At 44.7% G+C, this 23219-nt stretch overlaps 2 protein-coding genes and 2 pseudogenes across 3 annotated transcripts in view; 2 read left to right on the top strand and 2 right to left on the bottom strand.

Moving 5' to 3' along the window:
* Positions 1 to 10923, bottom strand: part of ABHD16A (abhydrolase domain containing 16A) — a 20340-nt gene extending 9417 nt beyond the window's left edge. For both annotated transcript variants that reach the window (XM_011379846.2, XM_011379845.2), the window contains exons 1-5: positions 10718 to 10923; positions 9674 to 9730; positions 8902 to 8968; positions 8574 to 8660; positions 191 to 276 (exon numbers count right to left, since the gene is read on the bottom strand). In XM_011379846.2, coding sequence (XP_011378148.1) covers positions 191 to 276; positions 8574 to 8660; positions 8902 to 8968; positions 9674 to 9730; positions 10718 to 10849 — 429 coding nt within the window. In that variant the 5' untranslated portion in view covers positions 10850 to 10923. The remainder of the gene's footprint in view (positions 1 to 190; positions 277 to 8573; positions 8661 to 8901; positions 8969 to 9673; positions 9731 to 10717) is intronic.
* Positions 10924 to 11586: 663 nt separating this feature from the next.
* LOC111731488 lies at positions 11587 to 11705 on the bottom strand (annotated as a pseudogene).
* Positions 11706 to 12436: 731 nt separating this feature from the next.
* LY6G6F (lymphocyte antigen 6 family member G6F) lies at positions 12437 to 17066 on the top strand. The gene is made up of 6 exons (XM_011379844.2): positions 12437 to 12914; positions 13410 to 13739; positions 13823 to 14086; positions 15060 to 15215; positions 15386 to 15452; positions 15584 to 17066. Exons 1-6 carry the CDS (start codon positions 12857 to 12859, stop codon positions 15606 to 15608), a joined length of 900 nt encoding a protein of 299 aa, XP_011378146.1. The 5' UTR covers positions 12437 to 12856; the 3' UTR covers positions 15609 to 17066.
* Positions 17067 to 20786: 3720 nt separating this feature from the next.
* On the top strand, positions 20787 to 20905 carry LOC111731478 (annotated as a pseudogene).
* The last annotated feature ends 2314 nt before the right edge of the window (positions 20906 to 23219 follow it).

Below are 23219 nucleotides of genomic sequence, written 5' to 3'. Positions count from 1 at the left end.
AAAATATTCCATTACGCAGGAAGAATAAGTTTGTCGGGTGGACAGTTCACTTGGGGAGGGGAGAAGCAATGCAACACTGTGCAAGCAAACACCCAGTGTGGTGTGTGGCAAACACATCTCCTTCCCCTGGCAGAAGCAGTGCTGGTAGTCTGGGGAGGCACCTGTCTGCACCTTTCCTGGAGCCTCTCACCTTGTTTTCTACAGACTGGTTCCTATGTGTCGCCTCTAAGATGGTGATGAACTGCCGGTACTGGGGGTTGGTCCAGCGGCCAATGCCTGGTAGAGAAGGGACAGGAAACAGTGTTAGGAAAGCTAGGAAGCAAGAGGAGCAGGTTTCAGGAAGAGAATTAAAGATGGGCCAGGAGAAGGTCCTAGAAAGAGAAGTGAGAAAAAAAGGAACAAAGGGCCCTGGATCTGGGGAAATGGGACACTTGAGCCCCTTCCTCCATATCCAGCAACTGGCTACAGCATTCTTCTCGCCCTAGCTTCTTCAATTTGTTTCTTTATAGCCTTTCTTTCTTCCTCCACAATGTTCATTCTCTCCAGTCTTAAGATACTGTCATACAACCTCACTATTCGCCCTACCAATATTAGGTTTTTCTTCTTTTCACTGCCACCCTTCTCCAACGCATGCTGCTATCTCTTTTCTGTATACTCTAACTCCCTGCTTTCTGGCTTCATGGCTCTTGCCCCGTAATTATTTCCTCACTGAATCCAAATCCTCTTCTTCCTCAATATCTTCAACTGTGCCACTCAGCACTCTTCCTGTCCCTCAATATTCCTTCCTCCTCTGCTTCCTGGGTCCATCATTACCTCCTTCCAATTCCTGGACTGCCGCTCCTGTGCCTCCATGTTACTGCCCTCTCTGAGCTGAGAACCATACTCCATGCTGAGCTCCCTTCTCTCTTCACTCAGCCCCTCAGTGATTGCATCTGCTCTTGCTTCACTGCTGAGGAGCTTCAAACCCTGACATCTCTCCTTCCAATGACCTAACAGGTATCATGTGCCAGGCACTGTTCTGACATGGGAGACAGTAGGAAATGAGACACACAGGTCCCGGCTCTCAGAGACCAACCACTCTGGTTGGGGTTGGGGTGGGGCTGGAGGAAGACAAGAAATAAGTAAACAAGAAAATTTCAAAGAGGGATAAGTGCTATAAAGAAAATAAAACCAGAATGCACTAGAATGCTATGCATCATCAAGGGTAAAGCCCCCAGCAATACTGAGAATGAAGCAACGTACAGAATGATTTGTGTAGAGCAATGCCGTTTGTGCCAAAAATGTAAAGTACACTGAAAAATGTTATGTTATTTAACCATATTTCATAGATTCTAAGGCATATGTTTTTCACAGTCAAAAGCTGTGAAATCAGTATGCATTTTACAATTCACAGCAGCTTAGATTTGATGAAATGAGGCATATATATCATAAAAATATGGACCAGGGAAAAAAAATACACCAGATGACAGTGTTTACTTTTGCATAAAGAGGAACATGGGAGTGGGGAAGAGTCCCATGGGAATGCCAACTCTATATGTAATGATTTAGTATTTTACTGAAAAGGTATTTGAAGCAATATCACAAAACATAGGCATTTTAGTTCTTTTTAATATTTTGTTCTCTGGGAGACTGGATTAAACATGGCGGCATGAGAGACGTTCCCAGATCTCTTCCCTTGAAACAACAAGAAGATGAACATCTAAAACTCAACAAAAACACCCAAACTGCACACCAGCACGTCTGAGCGTGGGATCTGCGCATAAGAGCTGCCACAGTGTCGGGCAGTGAACTGGGAGAAACAAAGAAGCTGCCTCCCGCAGCCGCTGAAGCTCCCTGCAGGAGGGGGAGGGGTGAGGGTGCAAAGAGTTCCTTGAATAGCCCTGCCTGAGAGTGCTATGAGCTCCACGTGGCCAGCAGCAGTGCCCAATCATCAGGGCATAAGGCAGAGAAACAGGGACGGCAGAGGAACAACAGTTGATTTTTACCGGCCCCTGTTACAAAACCGAGACTGAAGGACAACCCCCAACCCCCAACCCAGAGGGCCCCTCCCCCCATACCCTCTGAGATGGAAAACCGTGGAACCCCAGGGGAATGAGCAAATGCTACCGAAACTGTTGCTAACACTGACAGGAACTGAGACTGAGGGTAGCGAGCATGATTAAACATCTATAAGGAAAAAAAAAGACATTAAGACTTTATATAAAGCAGAGATCTAAAAGGCTTAGACGCCACCTACTGGAAACCAAAAGAAAAACACCTTATTTGCAACAAGCTAGGGACCATTATATAATAAATCTTCTTTCTGGAAAAAAAAAAGAAAAAGCAGAACACACTTCCGTTAATGCCCAGGTGGAGAAATAGTCCATTACATACCATGAACAACCAAGGTGACAAGAAAAAAAAAAACAGAAAAACCTCCAGAAAATAAGCTTACAGACATAGAAATATGCGACTTAAATGACAGAGAATTCAGGATGGTACTTCTGAAAAAACTAAGTGAGATCCGAAATGAATCATATCAACAATTTCAGGAATTGAAAAAACAACTAGATGAGCAGAGTGAGTGAGTTCTTTAGCAAGGAGATTGAAATCCTCAAAAAGAACTGAACAGACCTTCTGGAGATAAAGAACAAACTGCAAGAGTTGAAAATGAAATAACAAGCTTAGGAAATAGAGTTGACCAAATGGAGGAAAGGATCAGTGATAATCAAAGACAGAAATCTAGAAATAAATCAGAAGGAAGAAGAGAGAAACCAAAGAATGAAAAATAGTGAAAGAGAAATACAAGAACTAGCTGATACCATCAGGAGAGGAAACATGAGAATTAGGAAAAGGAGCAGGAATTAGAAAGCATTTTCAGACAAACAGTGGACGAGAATTTCCCAAATCTAAGGAATGAGCTGGAGCTTGGAATTCAAAAAGTCAACAGAACACTCAATTATCTCAACCCAAAAAAGCCTTCACCAAGATACACTGTATTAAAATTATCAAAAATCAACAACAAAGACAGAATTCTCAGGGCAGTCAGGGAAAAGAAGATGGTAACCTATAAAGGAAAACCCATTAGATTATCATCTTCTCAGCACAAACCTTACAAGCCAGAAAGGAATGGAATCAAATATTCAAACTATTAAGTGAAAGGAACTACCAGCCAAGAATAATGTATCCAGCTAAGCTCTCCTTTAGATATGAAGGAGAAATAAAGACCTTTGCAGATACACAAAAATTGAGGGAATTCTCCACTACGAGGCCTGCACTATAGGAAATACTGAAAGGAGTCAGCTCACCTAAACCTAAATGACAAAAAAAAAAAAAAAAAGCATAATTAGGAGTAAGGTGACTAGCAGGCTGATAAAAGCAGAGGAGTGCAACCCTTACTACGAACAGGGCATTATAAACTTAAAATAAGAAAAGATTTGCTATAGCAAGATAGTAATGAACACTCAGCATACAACAAAAACATAAGGACAAGGAAGCAATGGAAACACGGACTAGCAGAAAGCAAAATATAAAATGGCTATAAGAAGACATCATATTTCAATAATCACTCTAAATGTAAATGGACTGAACTCACCAATAAAAAGGCACAGAGTTGCCAATTGGATCAAAAAACAAAACCCAACCATATGCTGCCTCCAGGAGACACATTTCTGCTCCAAAGACAAATATAGACTCAAAGTGAAAGGCTGGAAAATGGCATTTAGAGAAAAGTGGGAGTAGCGGTACTAATATCAGAGGAAATAGACTTCGAAATAAAAAAGATAAAGAAAGATACTGAGGTACACTTCATAATGATAAAGGGAATCATGTACTAAGAAGACATAACACTTGTTAATATCTATGCTTCCAATCAGGGAGCCCCAAAATATATAACGCAATTACTAACAGAACTAAAGGGAGAAACAGACCAAAACACTATCATAGTAGGGGACCTAAATACTTCACTGTCAGATATGGACAGATCATCCAAACAGAAAATCAATAAGGAAATAACATCCTTAAATGATACATTAGACCAACTGAACATAATTGACATTTACAGAGCCTTTCTTCCCAAAACAGCTGCTTATACATTCTTCTCTAGTGCACATGGAACATTCTCAAAAATTGACCACATACTGGGACACAGAGATAGCCTCAACAAATATAAGACAGCTGATATCATACCAACCATATTCTCTGATCATAATGCTTTGAAACTAGAGATCAACTGTAAAAAAAAAGCAGAAAGAACCACAAATACATGGAGATTGAACAACATAGTACCGAAGAACAATTTGGTCAGAGAAGAAATAAAGAGAGAGATCAAGAAATACATAGAAACAAATGATAATAATAGTACAACATATCAAAACTTCTGGGACATGGCAAGAGCAGTCATAAGAGGAAAGTTCATATCATTACAGGCCTACCTCCAAAAACAAGAACAAGCCCAAATAAAAAAACCTAACACTTCATCTTAAAAAAACTAGAAAAGGAAGAACAAATGAAGCCTAAAGTCAGCAGAAGGAAAGAAATCATCAAAATTAGAGCAGAAATAAATGAAATTGAAAACACAAAAACAATAGAAAAAATAAATGCAACAAAGAGCTGGTTCTTTGAGAAGGTTAACAAAATTGACAAACCCCTGGCTAGACTCACTAAAGAAAAAAGAGAAAGGACACAAACAAACAAAATCAGGGATGAAAGATGGGAAATTAGGACAGACACTAGAGAAATACAAAGGATCACACAAGAATACTATGAAAAAGTATGTAACACCAAATTCAGTAACCTAGAAGAAATGGACCAGTAATTAGAAAAATACAACCTTCCTAGATTGAATCAAGAAGAACTGGAAAATCTAAATAGACTGATCAGCAGTGTGGAAATTGAAAACAATCATCAAAAACCTACCAAAAAGTAAAAGTCCAGGACCAGATGGCTTCACCAGTGAATTCTCCCAAACATTCAAAGAAGATTTAACACCTATTCTCCTCAAATTCTTCCAAAAAATCGAAGTGGAGGCAATACTTCCCAACTCATTTTATGAGGCCAATATTATCTTGATACCATAACCTGATAAAGATAACACAAAAAAAGAAAACTACAGACGATATCTCTCATAAACACAGATACAAAAATCCTAAATAAGATACTAGCGAATCGAATACAGTAACATATTAAAAAGATTATACACCATGATCAAGGGGGCTCCATCCCAGGGGCACAAGGATGGTTCAACATATGCAAATCAACTAATGTGATACACCACATAAACAAATTAAAAAATAAGAATCATATGATCATATCAATAGATTCAGAAAAAGCCATTGATAAGATCCAGTACCCACTTATGATCAAAACACTTAACAAAATCGGAAGTATCTTAGCAATAATAAAGGCTATATATGACAAGCCCTCAGCCAACATTATACTTAATGGTGAAAAACTAAAAACCTTCCCTCTAAGATCAGGAACAAGGCAAGACTGTCCACTATCATCATTGTTATTCAGTATAACACTGGAGGTCCTAGCGAGTGCAGTCAGGCAAGAGAAAGATACAAAAGGCATCCAAATAGGAAACGAAGAAGTCGAATTGTCACAATTTGTGGACCACATGATTCTCTATATAGAAAACCCTAAAGACTCCACAAGAACACTACTAGAAACAATAAGCAAATACAGTAAAGTTTCTGGATACGAAATCAATGTTCAAAAATCTATAGTGCTCCTATACTCTAATAATGAAGTGTTAGAAAAAGTGGAAAAAAATAATTCCTTTTGCAATTGCAACAAAAAGAATAAAATATCTAGGAAAAAATCTAACAAAACAAGTAAAGGACCTATATAATGAAAACTATAAGACCCTATTAAAAGAAATCGAAGATACAAAGAAATGGAAAGATATTCCATGTTCTTGAATTGGAAGAATCGACATAGTTAAAATGACCTTGTTACCTAAAACATTATACAAATTTAATGCAATCTCCATCAAAATCCCATTGGCATTTTTTAAAGAAATAGAACAAAAAATTATCAGATTCGTATGGAAGAACAAAAGACTCCAAATTGCCAAAGCTGTCCTGAGAAAAAAGAATGAGGCTAGAGGCATCACTCTGCCCGACTTCAAATTATACTACAAAGTGACGATAATCAAAATGGCATGGTACTGGCAGAAAAATAGACACACAGACCAGTGGAACAGAATTGAGAATCCAGAAATAAACCCATATTTATATGGGCAAATAATTTTTGACAAAAACGCCAAACATATACGTGGAGAAAGGAAAGCCTCTTCAATTGAGTAGTGCTGGGAAAACTGGAAAGCCACCTTCGAAAGAATGAAACTAGACTGTTGTCTATCATCGCACACCAAAATGAACTCAGAATGGATTAAGGACCTGAATGTAAGACCTGAAATAATAAAATGCATACAAGAAAACATAGGAATGAAACTCAAGGACCTTGGACTTAAAGAGGATTTTATGAATTTGACCTCAAAGGCAAGGGAAGTAAAAGCTAAAATAAATGAATGGGACTACATCAAACTAAAAAGCTTCTGCTCAGCAAAAGAAACCATCAACAAGGTAAACAGAGAACCATCCGAATGGGAAAATATATTTGCAAGTAATACCTCTGATAAGGGCCTAATATCCAAAATATACAAAGAACTCATACAACTCAATAACAACAAAAAACAAATGATCCAATCAAAAATGGGCAGAGGACCTGAACAGACACTTCTCCCAAGGGACATACAAATGGCCAACATCCATATGAAAAGATGCTCAACATCGCTAGCTATTAGGGAAATGCAAATCAAAACCACAATGAGATACCATCTCACACCTGTTAGAATGACTATAATCAACAGGACAAGTAATAACAAATGTTGGAGAGGATGTGGAGAAATAGAAACTGTCTACACTGCTGGTGGGACTGAAAATTGGTACAGCCACTATGGAAAACAGTATGGAGGTTCCTCAAAAAAACTAAGAATTGGTCTTCCATATGATTCAGCAATCCCTCTACTGGGTATTCAGCCCAAAGACTTGAAAACTCATATCCGAAAAGATATTTGCACACTGATGTTCATAGCAGCATTATTCACAGTGGCCAGGACATGGAAGCAACCAAAGTGTCCTACAATAGATTATTGGCTAAAGAAGCTGTGGTACATATACAATGGAATATTACTCAACCATAAGAAGAGATGAAATACTGCCATTTGCAACAACATGGATGGACCTTGAAATAATCATACTAAGTGAAATAAGCCAGACAGAAAAAGTTGAAAATCATGTATTACATATGTGGGATATAAATCTAAAAGCAACAAATGAATAGGACAAACAAACAGACTCATGGACATGGACAATGGACTAGTGATTGCCAGAGGGAAGGGGGAACGGGAGGAGGGAGAGGAAAAATAAAAAAACAAAATGTTAAAAAAATATTATGTATATATAGTATGAAAAAAATAAATTGGTGTTTAAAAAAAGATTATAAAAAGAAATTTGATTGTTATTCTTCAAGTAAAAAAATCAATAAAATTTTATAATATGAAAAAATAAAATGTTTTGCTCTCTGAACTTTTCTGTATTTAATTTTCCCCCCAATTTAAAAATAAATAAAATTAAAAATTAAGAGAAAACTAAGGGGTGGGAGCTATTTTCAGATGGGGTGGTCAGAGGAGACCTCTCTGAGGAGGGAGCCCAGCCCTGTGGATATCAGGAGGCAGAACACGCAAGCAGAAGGTGCCTACTCTGACCAAACCCAACTGCAGCCATCCAGCTCCTGACTGCCACTCCTTTCTCCAAGCATCCCTCTCACCCAGTTTCTATCATGTGTACCCACCAGGGGATAATGATTTGATCTGTCTCTTCATTTTTTAATTTCATTGTGAGATATAACGTAAATACATAAAACATACATTCAGTTTAAAAAATGCAAAGCAACATTCACGTGACCATTATCCAGGTCAAGAAAGAGAACAAAGCCATCTCCCGCCAGAAGTCCTCCCCATCCTCTCCCCTCCCCCTCCCAGGTAATCACTCTCCTGACTTTCAAGATAACCATGCCCATGGTTTTTTAGTGTTTGCCACTTATATACGCCTCCCTTTTAAACTTTATATAAATGGAAACACACTGTATAAATTACTTTGCAGTCAGCTTCTTTCATTCAACATTACATTAGTGAGATTCATCTGCATTGCCGAGTGCAACTCAAGTTTGTTCATTTACACCGTGTTAAAATGTTCTGTTATAGGACTATATCCCTTAATGTATTTACCCATCCTACTATTTGTGGCTGTTGAGTTGTTTCCAGTTTAGCATTATTACAAACAATATATATGGATATATGTGGAATTGTTGTAGAATATATGCAATTTTTCTAAATAATAGCAAACTTTTCTGCTAATTATTTTTTCATATTTATGACTTAAGACCTTTAAGAAAAAGATCATGCCTTGACCATTTTCAGTTCTTCCCCCGTAGGGCCCAAGACAAAATTGCTGAAGCTACTTAATAAATATTTACCTAATGAATATTAAATGAACAGACCCAAACCAGGCTCCCTTTCCACCTACCTCGGAGGCAGGCCACACCTGCCAGCAGTAGTAGCAATGTCCCAGCATAGTGAGAAAATGGCACCACTTTGGACAGACTCAAGTAACCTGGGAAGGGAGAGAAGACGTGAGGAGCTTTCTTCACAGCACCTCAGCTCCTCTTCCCAGTCCCGCTCCAACCTCCACCCCACACCCTCCCAACGGGACAGCCATGCCCTCTGAGGAATAAGATGCCTGATGGAAGAGGGAAACCAAGCCACCCTTGCAGGTCCCCTTTCCTCTTTAGGGGGTTGGCTCATCTGCCAACAACCTGCATTTCCTGTCCCACCACCTTTGAAACCACACTGACCTTTCCTGTATAAGTAGAAGAAGGCGAAGGGAGAGGAATAATAAGAGATTGACCAGAACACTGAAGCCTGCAGCAGAGAGACAGGGACAAGCAATCAGTACACACACACACCCCTGCCATTTCCAGGCCTAGGCTCTGAACAAAGTGGATAACCTGAGAGTTATATGAAGTACCTACTCTGTGTATGACATCATGCACACAGTAGGTGCTCAATATTTGTTGAAAGGCAATGTGTCATAGCATAATATAGGCTGGTAAAACTAGGTACAGGTTCTATTTTCTTCCTCTTATCATCTCTGGACATAATTCATTGCATTTAAAGGCCAGTCTCTCTACTCAAGTAAGCCAAGCCTTTTCAATTGACCCTGCACAGGACAGCCCCTGGCCTGGTCCCCAAGAGATGCATAAACGTCACCACAGGAATCCTGCCAGGAAGAACAACTATCTCTACAATCAAAGAGGTTAGTTGCCAGGGAGGGCAAATCACCAGGGACTGCAGAACTCAGCACCTGCAGATGGTCCCAAGAGTAAACACATTTTCCTCATGGCTCAGGTTGCCCCAGAGAAAGTAGGGAACATGCCAAAGGGGAGTGCCAAGTATGCATGTGCTTGATAGCATGTCTCTGTGTGTGTATTGGAGAGGTCTGCTGCAAAGCCAACAGCATCCCCCACCCCCAGGGGAGCTGCCTTTTCCCAGGCTGGGGAGGAGAAAGTTCAGGAGGCAGCTGGGACTGAAAAGATGCAGTAGTCTCAGATGCCAGGGCAGACATACCAGTGCCAGGATGCTATCGGCATGTTTCTCCAGGGCCCGGGGCTGATAGTACGTATCCTGCCAAAACAGATGCCTGGGTTAAGGACCTTGCCCATTGACAAGTTCTTCCCCTTCCCTTTTGGAAGCCCTGATGTGTGCCCTCTGATTCTAGCCTCCAAAGCTGTGTCTCCTGGGACATGCCTGGCTCCCAAAGAAGTCCCTCTTTCCCACCCCAACTCTTAACCTGATTTGCCACCTTAAGGACAAACACAGGGGGCTGGACTTGGAAGCAAAAGTGAAAGCAGCATTGGACGACTTTTGCTCCTTTTTCACGACCCAGTTTCAAATGGGGAGTGAGAGGTTAGGGAAGAAAGGAAAGACATCATGACAACTTCAAGAGGGAAAGGAGAACATCAGAGATTAAGAGAGGTTCATTAAGGAAAAGGATGTGGCTGGGGATGGGCAGTTTGTAGGAGACCGGAAACACAACTCGAGACTACCGATAAAATCAAAGAGAATTTAAGGACACAGCCTACCACAACCCCCAGCCTTCATGAGTGCAATGACCCTGGGGTCTCCAGGGTAGGTTGGGGGGTGAGGTGAAGAGCAGCGGACAGGTGATATGTTGAAGTCATGTTGAAAGTCAAAATGTATTAGAGGGAAGATTAAACGGAGCCGGAGAGGCAGGGACCAAGGGACACTGAGTGAGAAGAAATCGAGTTCGATGGCAAATCTATGCAGCTCCCGAATCCACACAGGGTCTCTTCCAGGACTTAAGAGTCACTAGGGGCCGGGATGAACCACTACAGATAGGGTGGGGGACCGCCAGATTTGAAAAAGCAAGGAGTGGCAGTAGGAATGAGAAAGCAGTAGCAAACAGCTAAAGGAGGTGGCCAGTCCACAGGCGTACTCTAACCCAGGAAGCACAAAGAGCGTAGATCTTGCGCACAGCTGGATTGACAAGGAAGCTCCCCCGATTTCCAATAATGGGAGCTTCTAAGGAGCAAAGGCCGCGAAGGGGTTTGGGCCGTACCATATTTCTGAATAGGGGAGAACTCGACTCACCCAGGAGCTGGAAGAGGGGTTAGTGACTGAAGTTGGAGTCTCCGGGACACCGGATGGGGCCCTTTCAGAATCTCTTTCTCGGTAGATTTTGTAAAGCCGGGGACCGAGGACGCAGCTCAACAGCTTCGCCATGGCCCCACCTCGGGCCGCGGCTCTTCCAGCAGCAGGACCCCCTGCTGGCCCCGCCCTCTCCGGCCTCTAGTTGCGGCGAGCTCTTGGCGTCAGCACGTACTGGCTCCGCCTCGTGCCTTGTCGAGATATTTTCAGCGCTTCTTGAGAAAAATTTCGTGCAGTTGGACCTACGGATGCAGCAATGGTCAGAAATTAATTGAAGGCGTTTAGAACGCGGAGAGTTAGAAAATTATCAAGCATAGTTCAGTCACTTTTTTCTATCCCTTAATATTGGCAGTCACTGGAGCGACACTGGGAACGAGGGGTTAGATTAAGAGCACTTGACAAAAGCAACAAAAAAGATAAATACATCTAGTCAAAGAAATGCAAGATTTTATGAAGAAAATTATATAAAGTTTTTGAAAGATAGGTAAAAAAGGCTTGAATAAAAGGGCAGCTACGCCATGATCATGGATAGAAAGACTGTGTATTGTTAAGATGTGTGAAATACTGGTTAAAAAAATGGACGAATCATTGCTCTTTAGCGTGGACAAATCTCAAAACCATATTGTTGCGGGAAAAAAAAGAAAGCCACAAAAGATTACATACAATGTGACACCACTGTATAAAATTCAAAAACACGTAAAATTTAATGAACAAGTAAGTGAAAGATAAAAAGCAAATTTTAAAAAAGTGTTACACAGCATAGAGGATCTTTAGCTGAAATGGTAATATTCCGTTTATTTTCTTTTTTCTCTCGCCTACAGCACCCAGTCTTCCTAAGTGGTCTCCCATCCAAGTACTAACCAGGCCTGACCCTGCTTAGCTTTCAAGATCAGATGGGATAGGGACTGTTCAGGGTAACATGGCTGTAGACTAATAATATTCTGTTTCTTAATAGATGTACTAGTTTTATTTTTTTGTACCTTACATCTATCTAGTATATAAACTCATTAGCTTTGTATTGCAATAAACACATATACAGAAATGTGCACCAATTGAATATACCCACGTCTCAGCACCCAAATCAAGAACACATCATTACCACATCTAGAAGACCCTCTCCAGATCACTACCAGTCACTACCCACCCCACTAAGAGTAACCACTACCTTAATTTCTAACCTCTTAGATAAGTTTTACCTATTTCTGTACTTTATATAAATGGAATTATACAATACATGCTCTTTGTTTCTGGCTTCTTCTACTCTCAATATGTTTGTAAGATTCAACCTTGTTGCACATCACTGTGGTTTGTGCATTCTCATTGCTGTGGAATGTTCCATTGTGTGAATATACCACAGTTTATTTACCCATTATACAGTTGTATATTAGATATTTAAAATAATTTTTAAAATAAGTAGCCTTTAAAAATAAATAACACATTAAAAACTAATAGAGTCATATGGAGATCTGCCCTTAGAGCCCTGCTTGATGGCAAAGGGATGGATCAGTGAATTTTGCAGGCCCTGCCCCCGCTATCCTTATTCTTGATATACTTAATATACTTATCAGAGGCTCAGAGAGGTCTGTGGCATGCCAGGCAGCCACAGGGAAAGTCATTCTAAACCATTTCTGAAGTATTGACTGGGTATACAGTCTTGTGCTGGGTTCCGTGGAGACCAACATGAAGACCCAGTTTCTTCACTCATGACTTGTGTCTCTTAGGGGTGGAGGAGAGAACACAGAATGGACTTTCATACTGATGGGAGGAGGACAGCTTTGACTCCTTCTGTTCAGGTTTCTTAGCATGGAGAGTCTTTGATCTGAGTCCCTCCACCTACGTGGAGTCAGAAGTGTGAGAAGGTTGTCTTTGGGGTGGCCTGGACTGCATCTTTTTCCCCTCAGGACAGAAAAGCAGTGGTCACTCTTTCCTGTAGACATGCAGCTAGGCTTAATCTCCCCAGCATTCCCACCCGCTCCAGAGGCCCATGTCACTCCAGACCGGGGAGTGTAGGCCTCTATCTAGGCTCTGTTTCCTCTCTGGGGACACCAGGTCCTAGGCAAGAGAACTCGGCAGGCTCTCCTCATGGCAGTCTTATTCCTCCTCCTTCTGTTCCTCTGTGGATGCCCCCAGGCTGCTGCAGGTAAGGAGCAGGAGGTGGGGGATTCTGCAAGGTTGCGAGGGACCGTCGCTGTTTTCTCCTTCGGGGCCTGGGAAGACATCTGACTCAAGAAGATAGAGTTACCCCAAATGACCTCCCCCTGCCTCTAATACTGGGGAAGACCGAGAGACAATGAAGGTCCAGATCATATATAGTTTCTTTCAGAAAATAAGAACGGATGAGTAAATGCTCCTAGAAAAGGAGAAATGAGAGGTAGAGATATGGTCATTTGCCAACTATTCCAGCCTTTCCCCCTCTTGCCCTCAGACTCCCTCACTCACTGGGGAAAGAGAGGAGGAAAGCCCCTAATCTTCTCTCTCCACCTCACAGTTTTCATAGCTGTCACTTGAGAAATGTGCTCACAGTAAGACCAGTGCTGGGCAACCTCAGAAAGGGAGGAAACCAGGGGTTGGAAGTCCAGTGGGGGGTTGTTGATCTGATGAAGGTCTCTGGCCTCATACAAGCCCCTCCCCACAGACAACGTCCAGGACATCTATTCAGCCTTGGGAGAAGCAGTGGAGCTGCCATGTCCCTCACCACACACCCTGCATGGGGATGAACTCCTGTCCTGGTTCCGCAGCCCTGCAGCAGGCTCCTCTACTGCCCTGGTGGCCCAAGTCCAAGTGGCCAGGCCAGCCCCAGACCCTTGGAAGTCTGGAAGAGAATCCAGGTTCAAACTGCTGGGGAACAACTCTTTGTGGCTGGAAGAGTCTAAGGAGGGAGACGCTGGGCGGTACTGGTGCGCTGTGCTGGGTCAGCGCCACAAGTACCAGAACTGGAGGGTGTACGATGTCTCTGTGCTCAAAGGTGAGTGGGGGCATGCAGACCAGGGGCGACTGGGAGATGTGGAAGCCCAGGCAAAGAACTGAGGGGTCCCTCTCTCCTCACAGGATCCCAGTTATCTGCAAGGGCTGCAGATGGATCCCCCTGTTCTGTCCTCCTGTGCTCTGTGGTCCCCGCCAGACGCCTGGACTCTGTGACCTGGCTGGAGGGGAAGGGTCCTGTGAGGGGCCGTGTGCAGTCCTTCTGGAGTGAAGGGGCTGCCCTGCTCTTGGTGTGTCCTGGGGAGGGGCTTTCTGAGCCCAGGGGCTGGAGACCAAGGATCATCCGCTGCCTCTTGCCTCAGAACAAAGGGGTCAGCTTTAACCTGGCAGGTAAACTGAGAGAAGATATGGGAAAGGATGTTCCTTCTGGCACATCCCACACCTGCTGGCTAGGGGAGATGGTGAGAGAGGAGGCAAATCTGTTAATGACCAGGTCAGAAGGGGTGATTTCTGACCATCGACTGCAGGAGAAGGGCTTTTTCTCTCATCATTCCATACCAGAGAAAGAAGTTGGTTAAGCCAGCTTTCTGATAGACCATAGCCAAGTAAGAGAATAATAATTCTGATGGAATATGCCATTGTTTAGAAATAGGCTGATCTATGATTTGTATGGAATATTTCATAGCAGAGAGGAAGACAATAAGAATTATTGCTGGGGAAATCGTCTTTTGAAGAGAGTATATATGCACTGATGTTATAATGGCCCATTGATACTGAAGGCAGAAGGAGAAAAAATAAAATTATTGTATAAGAAAAAGTCTGTTATACAGAGAAAGAATGCTATTGGATGTGGAATAACCCATTTACGAGGCAGGAAGAGGAGCAAATGGCCATTATTTTGGTATGCAAAGGCCAATAAAGGGTGACACTGGGGCTTATTTCCCTCTGCATCCATAGGACTTACTGTGGTGCCTGGCATGTGGTAGGCACTTAGCAAACGCTTATGGAATGAGTGAATGGAAGAATGAATACATGGAAGGCCTTTATTTTTTCTTGAAAGAATGGATTACTGAGAAGGGTATGAGTAGAAATGACAGTTATGGCGAGTAGTCTGCTCTGGAATTAGCTGTCCGTGTGTGTGTTGGGTGTGAGGAGGTATGGCCATTGTCTATCCCTCTTGGCTCATGGGGTCAGGGTGAGAGGCCTGGAAGGATGCAAAGGGGAGGATCTTGGGGGCAAGGAAACTTATGAAATCTTCTTTTGGGAGAGCCCACAGGACCATGGGAGAAGCCTCTCTTTGAGGCACAGGGACAGAACCCTTCACTGCCTCCCTCCTTATCCTCTTGTCTTGCCCTCACTGCAGCCTCCCTGGATGCCTCCCCTGCCCTCTGTGCCCCTTCCACAGGCTGGGATGTGTCCTGGATCCTGATGCTGTTGCTCACAGCAGGCCAGGGGTTCACCATCCTGGTCCTCAGTATCATGCTCTGGAGGCGGAGGATCCAGGGGGCTCAGTGCAAAGGTGAGTCTCTTCCTATCAGAGGGAGGAAGACAGCATGTGGGTGCAAGGCAGACGATTGGGCTCACATCTTGCCTTTGTACCTCGTCTTCTCCATGGAAGCAGGGGTAGGGAATACAGCTGAGTTATTTGGTGACTTCTCTGCCATACCCCATATGGTTCCTTCTCCCTAGGTGCCTCAATTCCTCAGTTTGAACCTGAAATCCAGGTCTATGAGAACATCCATTTGGCCCGTCTCAGGTGAGGAACAACTAGGGGACAAAGGCTTAAATCCCAGAGGGGACTGGGGTTGGGGTGGACATAGGGCCCTGGTTCCTGAGGTGGTGGAGAATGGAAGTATCCTTAATCTATCTGTTTCACAAATCTCACAGCCCACCTGCTCCCAAGACCAGATGATCTCGGTGACATCTGCTGGGAGGTGACCTGCTGTCTCCCTGGCCATCTGGCACTTGAAGGATTCCCTGAAAACCTTGGCAAGGGGGGAGGGGTTGACAGGGCTACTTCATAAGTCCAACTGGTCTCCTGCAGCCAAGCTGGTGTGTGTGTCGGGAAGGGAGGGGGATGCTAAAGGAAAGGAGAAGCATTATTTGCTGATGTTACTGACAAAAAGGTGTGGTCTCCAGTCTTGTAGCAGCCAGTGGAGGGCAGCCCTGAGCCCATGATACCACAGGATTATGGGGGGAGCCTGGCATAGCTGGCAGGGAGTGAAGAGGGGTGGGGATGGGCAGAGAGGAGACAGAGGAATCCAAGGACTTGAGCAGTGGTGGAGAATCAGGCATGGAGGAACCAGAAACAAACAGGGGATAACTGAAGAAGAAAGAAGGGAAGAGACTCAAGTCAGAGTAAGGGATGAGATTTTCAGAGAGAGGAAAATAGTAGGAGGATTGAGGGACAGAGAAAATGGAAAGAAAATGCAAGTTGCCCCTAAATTAAGCCAGCTCCCCTATCCTTACAAAGAAAAGAGGTCAAGCGAGAATACACACTTTTAATCAAAACCCCAGACTTCCTCAGATGGAAAGGGAGGGAACTGAGTCAGTTTGGGGGTGCCTGTGCTCGGTCCCCACCCCAAGTCACCCTCCTTATCCCAGGCGCTCCATTGTGACATCCGGAGCAGTGAGCTGCTTATCATCACCCTGACATCCTGGGAGCCCAGAGTCAAGCTATCTCCCTAGGCAGAAGGAATGTCCATAGGAGTGGGTAGGCAGATTCTCTCCTGAGGTATATAATCGGGTCCCGCATGCTGGGCTGTCTGTAAACCATGGACAAGTCTGGGCTGGTGAAACAGGAGAGGGCATTGATGCTCCCAACTGGTCAATTCGCTAGATTCAGGAAGAATTGAGCTGGACTCCAAGCCACACCCTCACGGGCAACTCCTCCAAGTGCCCTTTTGTGCATCTGCTCAAGCTTGAACCTCACCGGAGAAAGTTTTCTTGGAAGTCTCACCTAAAGCCTTCATGCTGCAGTGGCTTAAGCTAAGCTGTTAGCAAGAAGGAGGACGCGAATGACGGAGAATGAGGTGAAAGTTATGGTTCAGGTTCCAGCACCCAGCACGACCCACCAAGCAGCTACAGTTTACTTTTAGAGGGCATGCATGCACATACACTGCAGTGTTACCAGACTCCCCGATAGCATTTTAATTAAATTTACTCTTCATAATCCCCCAAGCCCTCCTTTCTGAGTTCCTGACCTACCAAATTAATCTTCCCTAGAAAGACTCACTGTACATGGGGCCCCTCCCAACCCCTTGCCTGGGACCCACAGCTCCAACAAAACACCTGTCTTGCCAGAGACCTAGGCCTGAGTGAGGGCATCAGCAACGGGCATGTAGAAAAGACAAATGACACAGAATGAGTGTGTTTTATGAGGCTGGGTTCTGGACAGGTGCCTGTAGGGGCTGGAGCAGTGCTGATGGGAATCAGGTGCTTGGGATGGGTCTGCAAAGGTCTGAGGTCTCTGTATAAAATCACGTTCATGGTCATATCTCAAAAGTGTCTGTGCAGGTGTTTCCAGGGCCATAGTGATGGTGGGAGAGTCCTGGGTTGAGGGCTGCCGATCCCTATGAGGCTAGTGGAGGAAGTGGTCTCCCCAGGTGAAGCTGGCCATGAGGAGGAGTAGGGTGGTGAGGAGGGGACTGGGGGGTTACTGCAGCATGGTGGCCATATTGCACAGGCCCTGATCACAGCAGTGCTGCTGCAGAAGCAGAGGAACATGACCAGTAGGTGGCATGGCCTGGCAGAGGGCACTGGGCTCCTGGGAAACAGCCTTTGCACTCAGTGATCTCACTCTGCTCTGTGGGACAAAGGGGGAATGCTCAGGGAGGGCCAGGAAGGAGGTAAGGGTCAGGGGGCAGGTGGAACAGCAGGATGGATGGAGATGGAGTAGGGTCATTGGACCAGAGTCGTACCTGAGATGCCAGTACTGATGCCACAAGCTTCATCATCCTGACACTCAGTGGGAACAGGGTAGCAGGGTTTAGCAAAGATGCATATGTGGCGTAATAAGTCAGTGGCTCTCAGGGGAAGTGATGAGACCTGTGGGGTTGATGGAGATCAGGGCAATGGGGAGGAAAAGAAAACAAGCCAGGTGAGAGATGGAGCCAAGATCTGGGACAGGATAGGGATGCACAGAGAGAGATGACACACAAAGCAGGGAGAGAGAAGCAGTGAAATGAAGGGAGAAGGGCAGACAGAAGTAGAAAAAGAGACACAGAGAAGGGCAGGGAGATAATGCAGTAAAAAAGAAAGACACCGAGCAAGAGGAATACAGGGATTGTGAGAGTAACAGATTTGAACAGAAGCCAGGAGAATCAGAGATGAACTTGGAGAAGGACACAAAAAACTAGGGTTGGGAGGCAGCAGTGAAGAAGTTAAGCAGATCATACCAGAGACAGATGAGAAAAATCGAAATTGACAATGACAGAGCTGTCCAGCAAAGAAGGAAGAAGTGAGATAAAGGACAGGGGAGACAGGCCACAAAGAAAGGGCAGTTATTCTCTGATGCCTTTGCATGAAACTTTGTCCGGTTCTCCTTTATCAGGCTAGCCCGAGGCCATTCCGGGTAGCTCCCCTTTCTAAAGCTCTTAAAACTCTCCCCTTGGCATGTCTCAACCCTCTCTCACCCCACTGTCACCCGCAGCCCTCAGGCTCCTCCACGAAACCCTGCCCCCACTGCATCCCTCCACCCATCCACAGCTCCATGCTCCAGGGGATCTCCAGCCCACCTTTACCCAGTGCCCCACAGAGGAACAGGATTCAAGAGAAGGTGCTGGAGGTGCCCATGGCTGGGCTCAGGTCTCAGGAGTCTGGGAGAATGTGACCTGCACCCTGAGATCCTGAGAGTTGGTGCGTTGGAGCTTCTGAGACAGAGAGGGACCAGTACTAGGGAGTGAACCTGGGGTGGGGAGGCTGAATGGGACCAGAGCCACCTGATGCTGCAGGAGCCCTGGCCCTGCTCTGGGCACACCATGTCTCTCTGCTGCCTACTAAAGTCTGCTCTTGCCTTGAGGGGCTTCTCTGTTCTCTCAGCTGCGATCTGTGCTCCAGAGTCTGTCACCTCCCCTCCTACTCCTTTCCCTTCCCCACCCTTGTCTCAAGCTGGTCTCTACTCTTTTAACAACTAGTCTCTTGTCTTTGCTTTCTCTGTCATTTCCCACTCTGTGCATTTAAGTCTCTCACGGTCACCCTCCTAAACAGCCCTAGCCTGAATCTGTTTGAGTGTGGAATCAACATATCTGCCCACCCACGCAAAACCCAGCGGCTTAAGGGAGGGACCCACTGAGAGGGCCCCACCCAGCTGCCAGTACTGATCCTTTTGATTATGAACCTACCCCCGCCCCAGCCTCAACATTTGTACCCCATAATTATCCCTCTCAGTTTTACTACCTGGAGGAAAGAATTAAGAACACTTGGGGTCAGAGGGACGATGTATTTCCACTGGGGCAGGGAGGTCAGTGGTGTGGGGGAGCATAAAGACTAGGAAGGAATGCAGGGATGAGATTTGGAGGCGGTGGTAGAGTCTGGTAGACAAGAGTTTAAAAGATTAGGGAGGAGAACTACATCTGGAGAATAAGGGCAGGAATGTCCAAGGCGGAGTAAGACTGGGTGGGGATAAGGTGCGATGGAGGAGACAGCTCTCCATCCGGCAGCAGTTTTCTAAGACTTTTTTTAATATCAAGACCTCTTTATACTCTTAAAAATAACTGAAAACCCAAAGAACTTTTCTTTGTGTGAATTGTATTGACATTTACTATACTAGAAATCAAAACAGAACATTATAAATACATTCATTTAAAAATTAAAATAATAAACCTACTACATGTAAACAAAACATAGTTTTGTGAAAAATAACTTTCCCAACAACAAGTGGCATTGCTTTACACTCGGGAAATCTATGGTAGGCTTAACAGTGTTGTGGCCACCAGCCTCCAAAAGACACACGGACCACCAGAAACTAGTGAGTTTTAGGAAGCACACTCTTTATTCAGCCAGCTAGGTCTGCCAGGGGTACGCAGACCCCAAATTAAGCAGCCCTGAAATGTAGAGGTACAGGATTTTTAAGCCCTAAATCCCATTCCTCATTCCGTCTTAAACACAAAGGTCTATTTTTCTCCTATTCACTACCTGTCAACCCACAGGTCGGGTGTGCAAGCGGGGGTACAGAAGCAGAAAGCTTAAAGTTAGAATGTTATATTCCCATGGGTGATAGCCTATGTTCCCATGGGCGATAGCCAAGCAGTAATTTTCCAGCCAGCACAACAGAAGATGGCTGGGTTTTCATATATACTTCTGTAGTCAACCTGTTGGACTATTTGTTTTGGTTGAAGTATATGAAGAAAATCTGACCCCACAGCAATATGTGGTTGGGAAAGGAAAACTGTTGAGGACTCACTGAAAGGAGACCTTCAGGAGTTCTGGGGCCACAGTTTTAGAACCACTGCTAAAGATGGAGGAGTCTGGGGACTCCAAAGGATGCCAAGAGCTTTCTCCCATGAGGCTCCCTCCCTGTCCCCATCGGGATTCCTGGTGCTTGCTGAGGGAGATTCTTTCCTCCCTTTTTATCGCCCTATAAAGTCCAAGGCAAGGGAGATATAAGGCTGGCAGAACAGGGCTAGGGAGAGGGGCCTGGGAGAGAGCCTAGGTCCAGCTCTTCTCTCCTGCCAGGAATCCACATGCTGTACTAGGACAGCAGTGGCAGAGGCCCTAGCAGCTCCTGCAAAGAGACAGTGACCATCTATGGTGAGAGCAAATTCTGTGGCTTCCTGGAGCACAATTCCCAACCAGGCCTGGGACAGAGCAAGCTATCTGGAAGTCGTGAGTCCTCAGTTTCCTCTTCTTCCCCCAGCCCTTTCCTGCTTCCAAAACCTTCCAGATCGAGTCTGGGTCTGGGCAGATGGTGCTGCTGGCAGTGTAGCTCCTTCTGGCTCCTGGCATTGAGCCCCTTAGGAGCCTGCCGATTGCTGTCTGTGTGGTCCCACCTCTCTTCTCTTTGCTCTCCAGAATCTCAAAGACCCATTCACTCATGGTTGTAAAAGCTCAGTCCCTTAAAGCAGGGACAAAAATATTAAATCAAACTTTAGTCTACAGCTATGCTACTCTGAACAAGCCAGATACTGTCTGATCTTGGACGCTAAGCAGGGTCGGGCCTGGTTAGTACTTGGATGGGAGACCACCTAGGAAGACCAGGTGCTGTAGGCATAAAAAATAAAAAAATAAGGGATTGTAAGCTGGCAAGGTCCTTGCAATCTGTGAGGTCAACCAAGGGTTGTCTCGCTTAAAAAATAATAACAATAATAATCAAACTTCAACTTTCAGGCATCAGCTAAGGACCAGGGAGGTATGTGCGTATTTTAATTTTTTGTTTTGAACTAATTTTATGTGGATAGAAAAGTTGTAAAAATAGTACAGAGAATTTCTGTATATCCTTTACCCAGATTCCCCTAATGCTAGCATTTATATAAGATGTACATCTGTATAAGAGGGCAACTATACAGTATAGTTGCCCTTGAAACAATTCAGGGGTTAGAGGCACCCAGCTTGGTCAAAAGTTTGCATATAACTTTTGACTCTCCTCAAACTTAACTACAGTCGTCCCTTGGTATCTGAAGGGGATTGATTCCAGTTCGCCACCTCCCACCTCCTTGTGGATACCAAAATAAGCTGATGCTCAAGTCCCTTATATAAAACGATTAGAACAATGCATACATACGTTTGGTCCTCTGCATCTAACTGTGGACCAAAAATACTGTTTTCAGTCTGCGGTTGGTTGAATCCAAGGATGTGAAACCAAGGGATATAGAGGTTTGACTGTATATTTATTGGAAAAAATCTGTTTACAATCGGACCCACGCAGTTTAAATCTGTGTTGTTCAAGGGCCAACTGTACAATTATCAAACTCAGAAAATAACATTGGTACAATACTACTAATTAAGCTACAGACCCTATTCAATTTAGCCAGTTGTTCCACTCACGTCCTTTTTCTAAACCAGGACCCAAACCAGAATCCCACATTACATTTAGCTCGTGTGTTCTTAGTTGCCCTGAATCTGTGACATTTCTGAGCCTGCCTGCCTTCCCAACTTCCATGACTTTGACACTTTTGAAGAGTCCTGATAAGTCATTTTACAGAATGTCTCAATTTGGATTGATCGGATATTTTCTCACAATTAGACTGAGGTCATGAGCTTTTGGCAAGACTGCGTTCTTCAATGCATCACATCAGAGGGTTCGCAATGTAAATGTGTTGACTTTGATCACTTGGTTTTAGAGAGGTGGTTTTTTGAGGGGTCAGAGAATCCCTTTGGGTTTCTTGAAATCACATCTCTGCCTCAGAAGGCAAGTCCTCCAAGCAGGAGACCAACACCCCAGTCTCATTCTCTCTCTCAGCCTCAGGGCCCTTGACTCATCACCACCCAGCCTGCATGGCAGCCCATCATTGCAGTCAAGTGGAGTCAGAGTTGGAGATGTGACTTACACAACCCACAGGGACTGCTGCGTTGGAGACCTGTGCAACAGCGCTGTGGCAAGAACTGTGGCCCCGGCCTGAATCTTGGCTGCAGCAGCCACCACGTTGGCCTGGGTCTTACAAGGACTGTGGAGAGAGTAGTGAGAAGAGGAGGAGGAAAGAGAACGAAGGAGATCTGAGGTGAGATGACGCACACTTCTCTGTGAGCCATTAAAATCTATTAACTACCCTAGAGCTGACTGGAAAATTCCATCTCTCTTTTGTAAATGGGAGAGCCAAAGGAGTAATATGGGGACATTCGGGCTCTCTAGTTTGGGGTTACCAAGCATCAGTGGACTTAGTTATGATGATGCACTTCTTGACTGACTGAATCTAAAGGACGATGGAGAATCTGCCCTAAGTTACTCCTGGATCTTATTGCTAGGGAGAACCTTCCTTAGCAACCAGGATCACCAAGGAGCAGGCTCTGGGCTGGGCGGGAGTCACCAGGAATGAATGAACCTGGTTGTCTGGGTTGGTTCCCCTTTCCCCCATTTGAAGCTTGGCTCCCAATAGGACTCTTTTGAATTGAGGAAAGAAATAAATGTAAGCCGGTGATAGGAGGGTTGCTCAGTGCCCCACTTAGTAACCAGGCCAGGTGAGGTACTGACACCTGAAAGCAGAGTCCTGGGTCCTATCCCCATGCAACTCTCCTACCCTTTCTGGGGAGCCTTCAAGCCAGGCTATATCTCCCTCTTGGCAGAACATCACGGATGTGGCCTAAATTTGAGATAAGGATTGTTTCTCCAAATGCTGGGACCTGTGTGCCACCCCCAGATACTGGAAGGGAGCATAGAGGCCTGAAAAACTCGTTTCTCCATTTGCCCCAGCCCAGCCTTCCAGGGAAACTCCCTGAAGGATTCTTGGGTAAGGGCAGGGGCTGAGAGTGTTACTTCCTGGGAGGGGGCCTCTGACAATAGGTATTCTGACAATAAATGCACCATTTATCAGATACAGACATTTATTACTCAAAATGGAAAGAGGTGAGTAAGGGGGTGGGGTATGAA

The sequence above is a fragment of the Pteropus vampyrus genome, unplaced genomic scaffold (assembly GCF_000151845.1).
Source record: "Pteropus vampyrus isolate Shadow unplaced genomic scaffold, Pvam_2.0 Scaffold378, whole genome shotgun sequence".
NCBI lineage: Eukaryota > Metazoa > Chordata > Mammalia > Chiroptera > Pteropodidae > Pteropus > Pteropus vampyrus.
The sequence above is the reverse complement of the archived record's forward strand: the minus strand, read 5'-3'. Positions and strand labels throughout refer to the sequence as shown.

What these genes read in the sequence shown, in the direction of transcription:
- LY6G6F (XM_011379844.2), top strand. Translation starts at nt 12,857, where the DNA reads ATGGCAGTCTTATTCCTCCTCCTTCTGTTCCTCTGTGGATGCCCCCAG. An exon ending in CGATGTCTCTGTGCTCAAAG is followed by an intron (nt 13,740 to 13,822) that starts GTGAGTGGGGGC and finishes CTCTCCTCACAG; the next exon opens with GATCCCAGTTATCTGCAAGG. An exon ending in CCAGGGGGCTCAGTGCAAAG is followed by an intron (nt 15,216 to 15,385) that starts GTGAGTCTCTTC and finishes CCTTCTCCCTAG; the next exon opens with GTGCCTCAATTCCTCAGTTT.